Genomic DNA, 14,503 nt, shown 5'->3' on the forward strand with positions numbered 1-14,503 from the left:
TATACACTAAATGGAGTTGGGTACCAGGAAGAACTACCAGCAAAGAGCAAATCAGATGCCAAGTGTCGTTTGACCTGGGGACAGAGAAGGATGTACTGTGTTTCCATAACTTCTCTGTAGACGTAAGGTAAAGTTTTCAGAGACCTGTCCTTTGCTGTGGGTCCGTCTCTCCTGTCTTGACTCTGGCCACCTGCTTTCCTTTACTCAGCATACTTAGGCCGTTTCATTCGTTCCTGCCCAGATGAACTAGCTGATCCTGGGCCACTAAGTGGCGTTGTCTTCCTCCCAGCCATTGCATTGCCTGTGCGTTCAGGCTTGGGTCTAAGATTTTCTTAAACCACCTAAACCAGAATCACGGATCTTAGACTTACATCCCATCCACTCTAATTAATCCCAAGGTGTTCTCACGTCTCCCACATTTTACTGGTGTTAGAGAAGAAAAGTACAGCATGGAAAAGGGCAAAGACTTGCCAGGGATGGGTACATGAAAACCATGACGTGGAGCAGTACTTGGTTTAGGCATTGAATTTGATCATAGCAATGAAAATTGAAAATTTTGAAGTGATGTTCATCCAGGAGAGATGCGACCTTCATAGCAGAATCTTTCTCTCCTTCATATCGTCACATTGCCGCTTAGATTCTGTGTGGTTGCCAGCGGCAGGTTGTTGGAGGGTTTAAGGTCACTACTTACTCTTCACTCTTGAGCTCTTGTCAGTCACTGGAACGTGATTTCTTCTTATGTGGAAGAGGAATTATAGTTCCTCTAGGCTGTCCGTTCCCTGGGGACCCGTGTTGTTCAGTCTTACCACAGCAGCTAGTTCTTCTCCTACCAGCCTTGGCTACTCTGCTCACACTCCAGTCTTCCCCACTTCTAAGCGAAGGATAGGGTTCATAGCGCCATGGTGGACAGAGAAGCATCGGGCCTACCTTAGACCTTCCCTCTCCTCAGCCTGGTATTACAGCCCGTGAAGTGCTTATGATTCTGAAGGTGTTGTGCTGTCGTTTCCCACTTTTCTGACCTTAACTACTTCAAGACTTGTCTGCTTTTATGGTAAACTGAAGTTCTTTCTGAACAATATCTTCCTCAATTTCTTCCAGAATACATTTTTTTCATTAGTGAATCTATGGCCAGATGTTGGTAGTATTTAAAGATAATGGCTATTCTGATGTTAATTTTAATTTTAATGTCTGATGTTAAGTGTATAATGAACCATAGCTTGGCAAGTGTTAGACAGTCACATATTAAAGATCTATCACACTAACTTGCACTTTTTACTTTTTCCTAAGTTTTATAGAGGGAGAGCCCAATGAAGTTGGCGTTCTCATCTTTTGCTAATGACCATATAAAGTAATAAAAACAACCATTCAAAGGCAATTTCAGTATGTACCAAAATAAATAAATAAACGTGCCTTTCCCCAGTAATTTCACCTCTGGGAATTTATTTTAAGTATTGGGGAAAAGAGACATTCATACCAAAACATTCTGTGTTACAGTGGCCATTTGATTTCTATCAAGTGTCTGCCAGCAGACAGTTTCACCCACATTAGAAAGAACAGCTCCAACAGTTATAGCAACATTTGGAAATTGACACAACAGAACAGCCAGGCAGGATCTATAAACACCATGGCCCTGTTGCAATTGCGTTTTAGATACACTACCAAGTTAGCAACGCATTGTTTAAGTTGTGGCTTAAATTTTTAACTGATGTGTTTTGGGGCAGGGGAGATAACTTTTTTTTTTTAAGTTTCATGTAAATACTTTCTTTAAACCAAAGTGAAAGGAATAAACAAATTGATTTACTATCATTTTCCTCCGAAAGAGCTTTGAAGGTACGATTGTATGGGAAAGCCAAGATCTCCATGGCCTCGTGTCCAGAAACCTGCACAGAGTGACAGTGAATGATGGAGGGGGTGTTCTCAGAGTCCTCACAGTAAGCTGCGCTTTGTTTGTTTGGTTAGAAACACTAACTGCTCTGGATGCATAACGTGGGTTATTTATGCTATCCCAGGCCGGGGTCTCGCATATACACACTAGAAAGTGTTTCTGGGCCCTTGCAGTGAAGGCACGGGCTTGAGTTGTGTGTCCCTGTAACTCCAGTGTGCATGAATAATGGAGTTTTGCCTTATAGTTGAGACATTTTAAAGTACGATATTTTATTTCTCAACATTTTAGTGAGCAGTTTTTAGAAACATTTGTTAAGGGGTTAGTACAGTTGTTTATGCCTGTGTTCTCAGCGCCAAGGAGGCTGAAGCACCAGGATTGCTCTGAAGAGACCAGCTAGGTACAGAGTAAGAAAGGAAGGGGAGAGATGTTTCTTCCACAGTTGGCCATTTTACCTTGATAGGAAAATGTTAGTTAAAATACTGTTTACCAAGATATTAAGCTGAGCCCAGTGTCCTATGCCTTGTTCCCAGCGCTTTGTCAAGCTAAAGCTGGAAGATTGCTTTAGCCCAGAGTTCAGAGCTGTCATCCTGTCTCTAAAAAGCGAAATAGAATGCCCAATTTTGTTTTATTTTGAAGCAGCTCTGGAGTTTCTGAATCATATTTCTCGTTTAGCCAGATTTTTCTCAGGTAAATTTCTGAAATGTAGCATGGTGAGTGTGTAGACAGACTTAGTAAGCAAGAGGCATGTAGTGGTGGTACGGACAGCTTTGCCCTACTGCTTGGGAGTTAGTATAGCGAATAGGAAGATACTTGGCATTTAAATGCAGAAGTTCAGTAATTTCTGGAATATTAGCTCCACTAACGTGAAATCATTCCTGGTTTTGGGTGTCATATCATTATTATTTATTTGGAAAGCATTTCTTGCACACCCACCCACTGCAAGGCAGGCACAGTTACTCCATCACAGGTCCATAGTCCAGGGAGGAAGTAGATGCCTTAGAAGGTAAAGGCGGATGATGCCAAGCCTGGTGACCTAAATTCAATGAGAACACCCATGCAGATACATATGCACAAATCTAGATGAATACATTAACGTAGTTTTAAAATGTTTAAAAGAGGGGTTGGGGATTTAGCTCAGCGGTAGAGCGCTTGCCTAGTGAGCGCAAGGCCCTGGGTTCGGTCCCCAGCTCCGAAAAAAAAGAAAAAAAAAATGTTTGAAAGAAACTATTAAGTAAAGGGACCTACAGAGTCTTAGCCTTGTAGATCATGAACAGTATTTTACCCATTATTTATTTAAGATCGAGACTTTTATTATTTTCAGGACAGGTGCCTTTAGTTTTCATGCCACCTTCTATTTGTGAAACTTTAAAAGTACCAAAATTCCGTAATATTTGAGTTTGCTATAATAAGGAAATAAGCTTCCTTCTGAGTCAAAGACTAAGTTCAAATATGAAGACTAATGCTCTGCTTTGGAGGAAAGATAGTCGTGGAGGGTCAGAGACGGCTTAAACATTCAGCTAACTGAAGAAGGAAGGCGGACTTGGGGGAAACCCCTGAGCGGGAGATATTTCACCAAGCCTGCTCCCTGCCAGTAAGCGATGTCAGGAGTGTTTAAAGCCAGCTGTGGTCTTTGAGAAGAGTTAATAGGCAAGAGTCCTAGGTAGCTTTCACTGTAATCTGGCACAGCCTAGTGTCGTCTGAGAAAGTGTGTGGCCTGTGGGCCGCTGCACTGTGGGTGGCCCTGCTCTCTGGACAGGTGGTGCTGGGCTGTGTAAAGGAGCCAGCCAAGTGTGGCCTGTGAGTGAGCTGTGACCGAGTTTCCAGGTTAGAGAGCGTCGCGTGGAGTGGTTAGCAAGGCCCGCCTCTGAGTACATGCTTTAGTTCCTGCCATGACTCCTTCAGTGATGGATGTACCTGGAAGTGTAAGAGTTCTCACACGAGTTGCTTATAGTTAGAGTGCCTATCACAGCAACAGAAACCAAATAAGGACACAGTGAGTATTGTTATAAGGACACAGTGAGTATTGTTAAATTCTAAACACGCCAAAACCAAGTAGAACATACTGGCAGTTTAAAAAGAAAGCATACCACAATTATGGAACTAGAGTTGAACTCCACACCATTCTGTTACAAAGTGTACTTAAAATTAAATGTATGTTACTCACAGTGACCTCAGAATACTCTCTGGTGGCCTTAAAGTGGTGCGTCCCTTCTGTCAAAGGAGTCTTGCTGTATAGGAAATACTGTGAAAATGCTGATGACTGCTTTTGACAGTTAGCCTCAGCCCCAGCAGCTGGAGGAGAGTTCTGGAAGGCAGCCATATTGGAGTACAACCTAGAGAAGGCAGCAGTCAGTGGATGGGTAACGTGAGGAGGTGACTGGTGAAAGTTCCTCTAAGAGGCAGGACTGTTGGCACCAGTTAAGTCCTAGGTCTTGAGTAGGGAGTTAGTCCCCATCCGACGTGTTGGGAACAGATGATTTAAAGAAGCTTTTCTCTGCATGGCCGCTGAATTCTCAAGTGCACTATGATCTTATCAAATCCATGAGAATTTCATGAAACATAATTTTTTAATGTTTTTAAAGTGGTAGGGTTAGATATAAATTAAGTTGGTTTTGTACTGTTGCTGTTGTGAATATAAGAACATTTATTTAAGTTGGAATTTTGAGCACCGGGCCAGAGTCATCCTGGTGCTTTAAATCCATGGCAGAAGGGCTGAAAGGGTGGCTTTGCGGTCCAGAGCACTGGCTGCTTCTGTTTCTCTATTTCAAGGTAAGACAAGACCAAAGCATCTTATAAATACAAGTGTTTAATATGGGGCTCACAGTTCCAAGTGGTTAGAGTTCAGGACCACTGTGCTATGGAGCCTGGCAGCGGGCAGGCAGGCAGGCAGGCAGGAGGCAGGCAGGCAGCAGGCAGGCAGGCAGGCAGGCAGGCAGGCAGGCAGGCAGGGTGGCAGGCAGGCAGGCAGGCAGGCAGGCAGGCAGGCAGGCAGGCAGGCAGGCAGGCAGGCAGGTGGCAGGCAGGCAGGCAGGCAGGCAGGCAGGCAGGCAGGCAGGCAGGCAGGCAGGCAGGCAGGCAGGCGGCAGGCAGGCGGCAGGCAGGCAGGCAGGCAGGCAGGCAGGCAGGCAGGCAGCAGGCAGGCAGGCAGGCAGCAGGCAGGCAGGCAGGCAGCAGGCAGGCAGGCTTGGTGCTGAAACTGTAGTTAATGATAGTTGACCCTCTTCTGACCTCCTCTGGCACAGTTGACCCTCTTCTGACCTCCTCTGGCACTGCACTGCATGCAGGTGGTGAACATATATGCATACAAAGTATCTATGTATATAAAGTAAAACTGAAGATATAAAGTAAAACAATAAAAAGAAGTCCACGGCACCAGTATCCGCTATAGGGCAGGAACCTTGGGGCATCTGCTGGTTCAGCTCTGCGTTTGTAGCACATTCTCTGTTAGTCAGGAAATCTGAACCCTGTTCTGCTTTCCTTCCTCTCAGGCTGGGGAAGGGGCCTTGCCTCATGAATTCATGGAAGGTGTGGAGGGAGTTGCAGGTGGCTTTATCTACACTGTTCAGGGTAAGTCGGCCAGTGTGAAAGCAAACCCAGTGTAGTTACCCTCAATGCAGTTTAACTGTGAAAGGTCATCCCTGTCATGTCACAAGTTCCTTATTGTGCTAGGTACAAAAACATGGGCCTGGAATGCTGATACTTATGAGGCTCTAGGAAGATTATGCCTTCAAAGCCAGGCTGAGCTGTGTGGCAACACCGTGTCTCCAGAACATAGCCCCAAAAGCTTCCTTTTTAGACTGATGCGTTCTGTTAGGCAGGTAGGGCAGAGTTGGGCTCTCTATCGACTCTAGTTCTGTTTTCACCAACATGAGAGACTGCACTGCAGAGAAGTGCCCATGTAAGAGGATGTCTAATGTCACATCCTGGGCAGGCGTCACTGAACTGTAACTGCCCCACCTGTACCTCCTAATGAACGTGTGCTCCACTGGCTCTCTCGGGGAAGGAATGTGGTAGCATTTTCAAGCTCTGGGTCCCCAGTGTGTGGCAGTGTCCTTCAACAGTCAGCATTTCCTTTTCAGAAGGCGATGCACTATTACGAAGCCTTTACTCTCGGCCCCAGAGACTTGCAGATCACGTACGGGATCTGCAAGTGGAAGATGCCTTACTGCAGAAGGAAAGCAGTATCTATGATGACATTGTCTTCGTGGATGTTGTGGATACTTACCGGAACGTTCCTGCAAAATTATTGAACTTCTACAGATGGTAGGTTGTATAAATGTTGGGTAGGTTTATAAAACATCATCACACCACTGAGATTTCAAAATATAAAAGACTCATCACCTGGGATTTGACCTGTTACATTCTGGATCTTTAAAAAAATTTTTTTTTAATATCAAGGGTTTTTAAATATTTTATAAGATACTATATATTCTATTTTACATAATAAAATTTGTTTTTATATTTTTATTTATATATGTTTTAACTATTCATGTGTATGTGTCTCTTTGCTATGTGAGCATGAGTGCCTTAGGAGGCCAGAAGAAGGCTCAGGCCCTCTGGAACTAGGGTTACGTACAGTTGTAAGCTGCCCCACGTGAGTACCAGGACGGTTCTCACTGCTGAGCCAGCTCTCCAGCACCTGGCTCCTTTTGAAGACATCTTTGACCATGCTGTTGCTTTCTTATTTAGATAACAGAGCCACAGTCTGAATGGTATTAAGGGGTCAAAACCAACAATCAAAAATTCCCCTGGATTCATTCCTACATACTTCAGGTGTCTCAGCCAAGCACTGGATGAAGTCACTGAATCTGGAAATGGTCCCCTTTCAGCTTTATTCCTACCTATCTACCCAAATTCCCTAATTTTGTTCACACTGAGTTACTAATTTGAATTCTTCTCAATTAAATATCCACCTTCCATTTCGAGTGTCTACTCCATCAGCCTCCAGGCTCCTTGCATTTGGATAGATGAAGTGAGTGGACATGAGTTTTGTCCAGGTGCACAGAGGCCGAGGCAGAAGGCTATAGAACATGAAGGCCAGTTTCACATGGCAAGGCTCTCAAAGACAGCAAATAAAAGCCCTACGTGTCTGGTTCACAAACTCTTATAGTTGCCCTCACTTCCTGGAGCCTCCAGTGGTTCTCACATCTTGGCTGTATTCTATGTCTGCGACAATAACATTAGCATTTTAACAGTTGTAGTTGGTCGTTGCTTGTGTCAGTGTTGACTTTCTGAGGATCAGCTTGCTCTGTCAGATGGCTGAAGTCACTGGAGTGACTGACTGCTGGCCTGTTCGTGACTGGGACTTAAGACTGGGGTGGGAAGGGGGCACTAGAATTTCTTAACAGAGGTCCTTCCCAGGTGTGAGATTGAACTTCTGAGCGGGGACTTCCTTCAGTTTTCCCCCTCTTGGTCCTTACATTCTGCCTCCGTTCCTCTTTAGTGTTGTCAAACCTCAGCAGAGCTGTTTTTAGATCTGCCTCCTCATAACCCACATTACCACCCATCGTCTGTTTTCAGCATGCTTTGTGTAGGAAGTCCTGGGGACAGAAAAGCGAACTAGTGTTCTGCTAGTAGGCGGCTACCAGCAGCACCATCCACATTGGAAATCAATGCTCAATTATTTAACCTTATTTACTCAGCAGAGCCACCAGAGATCTAAACATCTTTTATAACAAAAGCCTATTTCTGATTGGCAAATACTATGTGTCTGTTATACTGTTAAAAATAACTTAGAAGGCTAAGTTTGATGGTGCACACCATTAGTCCCATCAGAGGCAGAGGCAGGTGCATTTTATAAGTTCAAGGCCAGCTTGGTCTATACAGTAAGATCTGGCTGGTTCCCTTAGAAGTCTGCACTTACAAACAGATGTGCTGTGCAGGAACCAAAAGTCAGGTAGGGAACCTAGTTTTGCCTTTTTGATGCCATGAAGTTTTGGTGTCTAGAGAAATGAAGGAAGTTCTCAGAGAGGATTGATCCTTTATAATAATTTAAATGATGGAAATTGGTTCCAAAGACAAGTATGTTTCCATCCTATAAGTCACGTTTTAGCCCATAATATATTCATTTTTTTTAAAAAGAAGTTTTGAGACCATCACTCTATATCTTGACTGGCCTAGAATTCAGAGCTCCACCTGCATCTGCTTCCCACCACACCTGGCCCATTTCTTAACATACCTCGTTCAGTGTTCTAAGTGAGAGCTTCAGGTCTGATACCTGTCCCATGATCCTGTGTTTTGTAACTAGTCACATGTGGGGAAGGGTACAGGTGACAGGTAGGTCTGGCAACTGATGTGGAAAATGACTGGAAAGTCCTTGTTCTCATTCTTGTGTTATCCCAGTTGATCAAGTGAGGACCAAGTATAGTGGATGGCTACAATGATAGTGTTCTGTGTATAGGGTAAGACACTTAAGGTGCACAGCCGTATGGGTGTAGTGTGTCCTTCCAGAGCTGCAGTGATGGGCATATTTCTTTTTTTGTCAACAGGACTGTGGAATCCACCAGCTTCAGTTTGCTGCTCAAGACAGATGATGACTGTTACATAGACTTAGAAGCTGTGTTTAATAGAATTGCTCAGAAGAATCTAGATGGGCCTAATTTTTGGTGGGGAAAGTAAGTGAAACATGGACTGTCAATACTTGATTATACTCTTCTGGATTAATATGCTATCACTATAATCTGAGCGAATCTTTTTATTCTACTGAAAAATCTTACGTTTATTAACCAGGAGTCAAAGATACGGTTTTTGTTTTAGAAGCACTTTGTCTTCTGAAGCTGTTGTGTCCTTTTTGCTTTTTTTGTTTTTGTTTTTGTTTAGAATCATGTATGACACATTTCCTCAGCCATTGCATTTCCTACTTCGGAACACTGCAGGACTGGTGATTTGGTGGGTTTGGTTCATTTAAGAATGTCCTGAAACACAGGGTCGTTTCTCTTAGCTTCCATTCAGGAACTGAGAGCTTATCTAACCTGTATAAACTACCTGTGGGTAAATAATTCCTTTCCTTAGGCTGCAGGAATTTTGCCGTGGTCATCCCTTTGGTAGTGATCAAAGTAGTCTGGTAGCCATTACTAAGAAGCCACCTTTGTAACATCTCAGTTTCAGGTTGAATTGGGCAGTGGACAGAACTGGAAAATGGCAGGAGCTGGAATACCCGAGCCCCGCTTACCCTGCCTTTGCCTGTGGGTCAGGGTATGTGATCTCCAAGGATATCGTTGACTGGCTGGCAGGCAACTCCGGAAGGTTAAAGACCTATCAGGTAACAAGATCATTCATCCAGTCCAGTGTCTTGAGCTGTCCCTGCAGCAGAGCAAGCTTACCGTGGTTGTCCTTTCTCTGTGGACCTCCTCTAAAGATCAGGGGATTTACCTGATACTTCCCAGACTCTAGCCATGACGACTGTTCCAACATTTTATTTGAGCCTGCTTTCGCTGGTTTTAATCTTCGTTTGGAAATGTATCCTATGGAGGAATTACACTTCTGTTCATAAGAAAGAAGCTAAGGAAGAGCTTTCTTTCTCCTGGCTTGGTTGTAGTCAGGGACCAGTGTGCCCAATGTGTTGATGTGAGGAATGTACATGTGAGGAGAGGGTTTGCTGTGCGCTTCCTGCCTCCCATCTCTAGTTCATACTTACAGATCTGGGTTGGCTAACTCTACATAGAACCTTTCATTACAAAAACATTAAGAAGTTTGCATTTGACCATGAGTAGGGTGAAGATGTCAGCATGGGCATTTGGATGGCAGCCATAGGACCTAAAAGACACCAGGTAAGCAGGGATGGGAATGCTGGCCTCAGGGCTCTTGGAGGTTTGCAAGTGAGCATCCAACCCTTGGCATAGGAAATAAAAGCCTTTTGGCATCCCAGCTGTGATTTTAAGTTGAGACACTAACTTGTCATATTTGTCTATGTTTAAAACCAAAAAGAAATGCTATGAATTAAAGTTTTTTACCCTCAAAGAATAATTAGATCTTTGTATTTAATAAAAAAATCCTTATAGCTTTACAATTTAGAATCTGTTGACTTGAGTTTCTGGCACATGACAGTGAGAAGACCTCTCAACTCGTCTGACAGCAGACTTTACCTAGAGTTTTATTTATAAGGACCAGTGGTGTGGTGGCGGGAGTGGAGGCAGGATGTGTGTGCAAAGACCAGAATGGAAGGTAGGAATCCTGGGGCTGGGAGGAACACGTTTTTTCCCTCATTTTTTGTATGGATTTCTGGATTCTTGCACCTTCTACTCTGGCTGTAGAAGGTACAGAAAACAGGACATGCAGTGTCTGCCATTCAGAGCCACATGTCCACACTTACTCATTCAGGAGGGACAGCAATAAGCTTGAGTCCTGCCACTCTCCGTGTTCTCAGCAATTCAGAGCTTTGTGAAACCTGCAGTTTCCATAGGCTGTTTGTGGAGCTGGTTGATGTGTGACGATCCTTTATTGTGACCCCACTCCCTTAAATAGTCATACATAGGATATTTATTTTGTTCTGCCCTATGGGGCACCGTCATTCTAAATAATTCACATTGCCTTCTGGAGCTGAAGAGCCTCTTGGACGGAAGGCTTTGTTCTCCTTGTACCCAAGGCAGAGTACCCACTTTGCTGCCACTGGTGAGTCCGTCATTTAGGTGTGCTTTTGAGAGATAGGGATCACCAGGCACCCTTGAGGCACAGGCTGGTTCCGGCAGCTCGTGCCCATCATGGACACGAAACAACATGGTTTAAGAAGATTCTTAGATCTTACCCGGATCTGTGTTCCTAGAGTCAGTGTGTTTCTTCATGCACATGTTCTGTTACTCTCATGAGCAGTCTAGTACTTGGGGCTTGGGTCAGGCATCTGAGTCATGCCTGCTCTTCTCATAGCACAGTGATGGGAGACTCAGCTTCACTCTCACAGCATCTGATACTTAAATGAGGTGGTTTTAGAAGGCATGGTACATCCTATCCGAGCACTGCTGCCACTGCGTTAGGACTAATACTCTCTAGAAGGGAATGTGAAAGCGCTCATTTGTACTTGTTTTCATAGAACTGCATGTGCTGAGTCCTGAGGATCTATTGTATTTAACTGATGATATAGTGACTGCATATTTATGAGGTGGTGTGGCATTGGTGACTCTTAATCTTCACATAGCAATTTCTGTGTTCACATCCCTAGGACTATAAGGCCATGGCACTTTCCCAAAATCAGGAGTCATCCCCAGCCCCAAATCTCATGAGTTGTTCAGATTTGGTAGAGTACAGTTAGATGTCCTATATATATTCCTTCCTGATTCCGTCTCATATTTCATATTTGTTTCTCAACAGGACAGCCTGTGGCTGTGTGAGAAAACCTGTGAGACAGGAATGCTGTCTTCTCCTCAGTACTCACCAGAAGAGCTGAGCAAACTGTGGGAACTGAAGGAACTATGTGGGGATCCTTGTCAGTGTGAAGCAAAAGCACGATAACCCCAAAGACTAGGGGTTGTAAGTCCGAAGAGAGCCGTGGCTGGTACTGAGGTGTAATTAGCAGGGTATTACTAGTGTTTTGCACAGATCTTAATGGATCAACTGATAACTGCAGCATAAGTTTTTACTTATAAATTGAAAGATTATTTATACCAAATTATTTTATAAAAATATTGCTAATTTCTGATCACTTATACTAATTAGTAACTCATTGTTACCATTTTTGGTTAAATGGCCAAATTGAGAAAATAACTCCATTTGAATCTCAAGCGGGATTACAAAATAGCTCTGCATAACTTAATTAGGCCAGAAAGAAACTACAAAGATGCTTTGTGGCACAGGGCCACATGTACCAAAGTCTGGGCTGCTAGAAATACGAGTGTGTGGGTCTCTGATACAGACAACCTGGCCCTGAAAAGGAAGTGTTGTAAACTGAAGTTTGCTATCTTTAAAGATGTCTATTTACATACACATCATGTTTTCTTTTACAGTATAATGTAAATCCTGAGTGGCTCGGCTTAGTACTGAGACATTTACTCTCACTAAACTGTTTTTGTGAGTATGAGTAAAAGTAAACAGCTCAGGGTTTGGTGTCACAGGAAGTAGCGTAGGAAGGCACTCTGCCTTGCCTCATGCCTGTCCCGAAGCTTGAATAGGAGGTGGTGATCTGTGGAAGACAGGCTCAGTTCAGGCATAATGTAAGAGAAAGTATGTGGCAGGTTTGAAGATGTGTTTCCTCAGCTTAAAGGACACTTCTCAGAATGACCAACCAATCACTGTTTAAATCATTTTTTAGAAGTTAAGCAGCCCCCAGCAGATGTTAACTCTACTAGATTTAGACTTTCTACTTCATATTTACATCTTCACATAGTGGAATGCCGTAAGCTATGAAAACAAAAAGGGCAGGAAAACCAATAGTAATCAAAGCCTTTATTATTCTATTAATAAACAACCGAATGGTCTTTTCCCAACAAAACAACATCATTTGTGAGGGCAGAGGTTCTGTTTCTGGTGTATACATTCCAGTCTTAACTCTCACGGTTGGCCTGCTACCAGCGCACCAGTAGGCAGTCTCCATTCTCCACAGAATAAAACTGTAATGGCTGCAGGTCATTTTCTAGTTCGATTTCTCTGCCCGGCATCTAAAATTAGAACCAAATGGGGAGTAGAAGGACAGGGTGCATGTTATTATGCACGTCACCCTCCAGTGGCAGGTGAGTTGTGAAGGCAAAGGCTGCCTCCACTTGGAACCTGTTATGAAAGGCTCACAGCACTGTGGAGAACGAAGCTTAGCTTTGTGTCTTTGCTCACAACGTACCTTGGAACTTTCGTAGGACAACAGAAGTTCTGACACAGGAACTTTGAGAAGACGTGACAGCAGTCCCTTTACCTTTTGAATTGTCATGGAGTCTATCAAAGAAAAGAAACCTTTAAATGATGACTACAAGTAGAAACAGCTCAGGTGAGGCAGCCATTGGAAGGTTTAAGTCATTCTACCAGGTGATTCTTTTAATGAAAGAATGGAGCTGGTGTTTGATCTAAGTGGTCTTGACAGTGGGGTGTCAGACCATTTTTAGTAGCATTTACTATTTCTCCCTCAATCTGAATAACCAGAAATAATTATCTCACTGAAGAGGACAAAATATACAAAATATAGTCCTTTGTGATACTTTGCTAAGGGGCTGCTGGAGTGGGGGCCTGGAGAGGCACCTCTCAGCCTTCTTTTCCCTCTAGAAGACAGCATGGACTTGAGTGGTTGCTGGCCCCGCCCAGCCTGAGTATCCAGTCACCATCAGGATGTGCACACATATGACCACTAGGTGTCGGAAAGTAACTGCTCTGGTCAGTTAAGAACATAGTAGGAACTTCTTCCCAAAGACAGGTTGTGGTAATAGTGGATATTTTGATTAAGAATAGTAGTTTCTCTGAAGCTTTAGCTGAAAGTACAGCAATAGTGTGATGTACCACAAATATCACTATGTACTCAATTATTTTTCTATAAAATTGTTTTTATAAATGCTTTGTTTTTATGCAACTTGTGATAATAAATCTTCTCTATTTTAGAATAAACTAGCCTTTTCTTGTTTTTGACCCACTTCAACAGCTATAGTACCCTGAATGTGCCTGACCAAATTTATTGTGTCTAGAGTGGATTGGATCCCGTACTGGACAAGGAGGGGAAGGGTTGGAGAAAGCGAGTTGAGTGCCAGCATGGCTCGCTTCCCTGGTGTGGACCTATTGTGACGACTGCCACCCTCCCAACACTGTGCCCTGCCACGGCGGACTTCACCCTTCATGACATGAACAGCACACACCTTCCTTACATTACCTGAGAATGCTTTCAGAGCAACAAGAAAACAGTTAATAGGCAGTGTTAATTTGTCATACCACAGTAATAGATATTGGATTTCTATTTTTAAAAAAAATAGAGAAATTGTGGGCAATCAGCCCTAAACTGGATGGCTACTCAGAAAAGTTCTCTTCTGAATGCAGCTAGATTTCCATGTGCAAACTTGTTTTGTCTGATGGACGCAGATTTAAAATCATGAGGCAAATAGGGAAATGGATTCATTTCTTCTGGCTTTAAACCTAACCTACCAGTCTTTAGCTGTGGACAGTTGTGTCATGCAAGTCTAGGTCATTTATGTTGATACAAAAGCATTTATTTTCCTAGTACTAACTCAGTTCCAGCAGTACAAATATTTTTTTAAGGATTCTGAAAAACGGTTCTTTCTCCGCAAGTTGTTTAAAAGCACTAAGACAAAATCCCCAGAGCATGAGTCTGCGCAGTGATTCCTCTAAGGGTCTAAGTACTCAAGTCCTCATTCCTATGGCTGGTCACATGATCACAGGCTCAGGTGTGACCTGTGACCCCAGCACTTGGGAAGCAGAAGTCAGGCAGGTATCTGAGTTCAAGACAATTTGTCTCAAAACAAACAAAACCCACCACCATAACAGACAGGGACCTTGCAAATTTTAATAAAATTGTTTTTCAGATATGCTGATGGCATACAGGAAACTGGAACTCTGTTATGTTTTAGCCTAAGCTCTAATGAAAACACCCTAAGTTCTAGGTCTACATGAACTAAAAGTTCATTTTCCAGCTAGCTGTACCAGTGCTCCAGTGTCCAGTGCGTCACAGGCACGTGGACAGCAGAGACAGGTGTGCGCTTA

At 43.5% G+C, this 14,503-nt stretch overlaps 2 protein-coding genes across 5 annotated transcripts in view; one reads left to right on the forward strand and one right to left on the reverse strand.

Annotated features, from left to right (window-relative positions):
• B3galnt2 (beta-1,3-N-acetylgalactosaminyltransferase 2) overlaps positions 1–13,399 on the forward strand; it is a 40,024-nt gene extending 26,625 nt beyond the window's left edge. The window contains exons 6-12 of the mRNA XM_032885223.1: positions 1,821–1,931; positions 5,374–5,452; positions 5,965–6,148; positions 8,374–8,499; positions 8,987–9,146; positions 9,598–9,654; positions 11,189–13,399. Coding sequence (XP_032741114.1) covers positions 1,821–1,931; positions 5,374–5,452; positions 5,965–6,148; positions 8,374–8,499; positions 8,987–9,146; positions 9,598–9,654; positions 11,189–11,329 — 858 coding nt within the window. The 3' untranslated portion in view covers positions 11,330–13,399. The remainder of the gene's footprint in view (positions 1–1,820; positions 1,932–5,373; positions 5,453–5,964; positions 6,149–8,373; positions 8,500–8,986; positions 9,147–9,597; positions 9,655–11,188) is intronic.
• Tbce (tubulin folding cofactor E) overlaps positions 12,245–14,503 on the reverse strand; it is a 43,460-nt gene continuing 41,201 nt past the window's right edge. For all 4 annotated transcript variants that reach the window (XR_004385804.1, XR_004385805.1, XM_032885221.1 and 1 more), the window contains exons 16-17: positions 12,648–12,739; positions 12,245–12,471 (exon numbers count right to left, since the gene is read on the reverse strand). Coding sequence is in view for 2 of the 4 variants with exons in the window: in XM_032885221.1 (XP_032741112.1) it covers positions 12,379–12,471; positions 12,648–12,739 (185 nt within the window). In the remaining 2 variants the exon portion in view is untranslated. The remainder of the gene's footprint in view (positions 12,472–12,647; positions 12,740–14,503) is intronic.

This window comes from Rattus rattus, chromosome 14 (assembly GCF_011064425.1).
Source record: "Rattus rattus isolate New Zealand chromosome 14, Rrattus_CSIRO_v1, whole genome shotgun sequence".
NCBI lineage: Eukaryota > Metazoa > Chordata > Mammalia > Rodentia > Muridae > Rattus > Rattus rattus.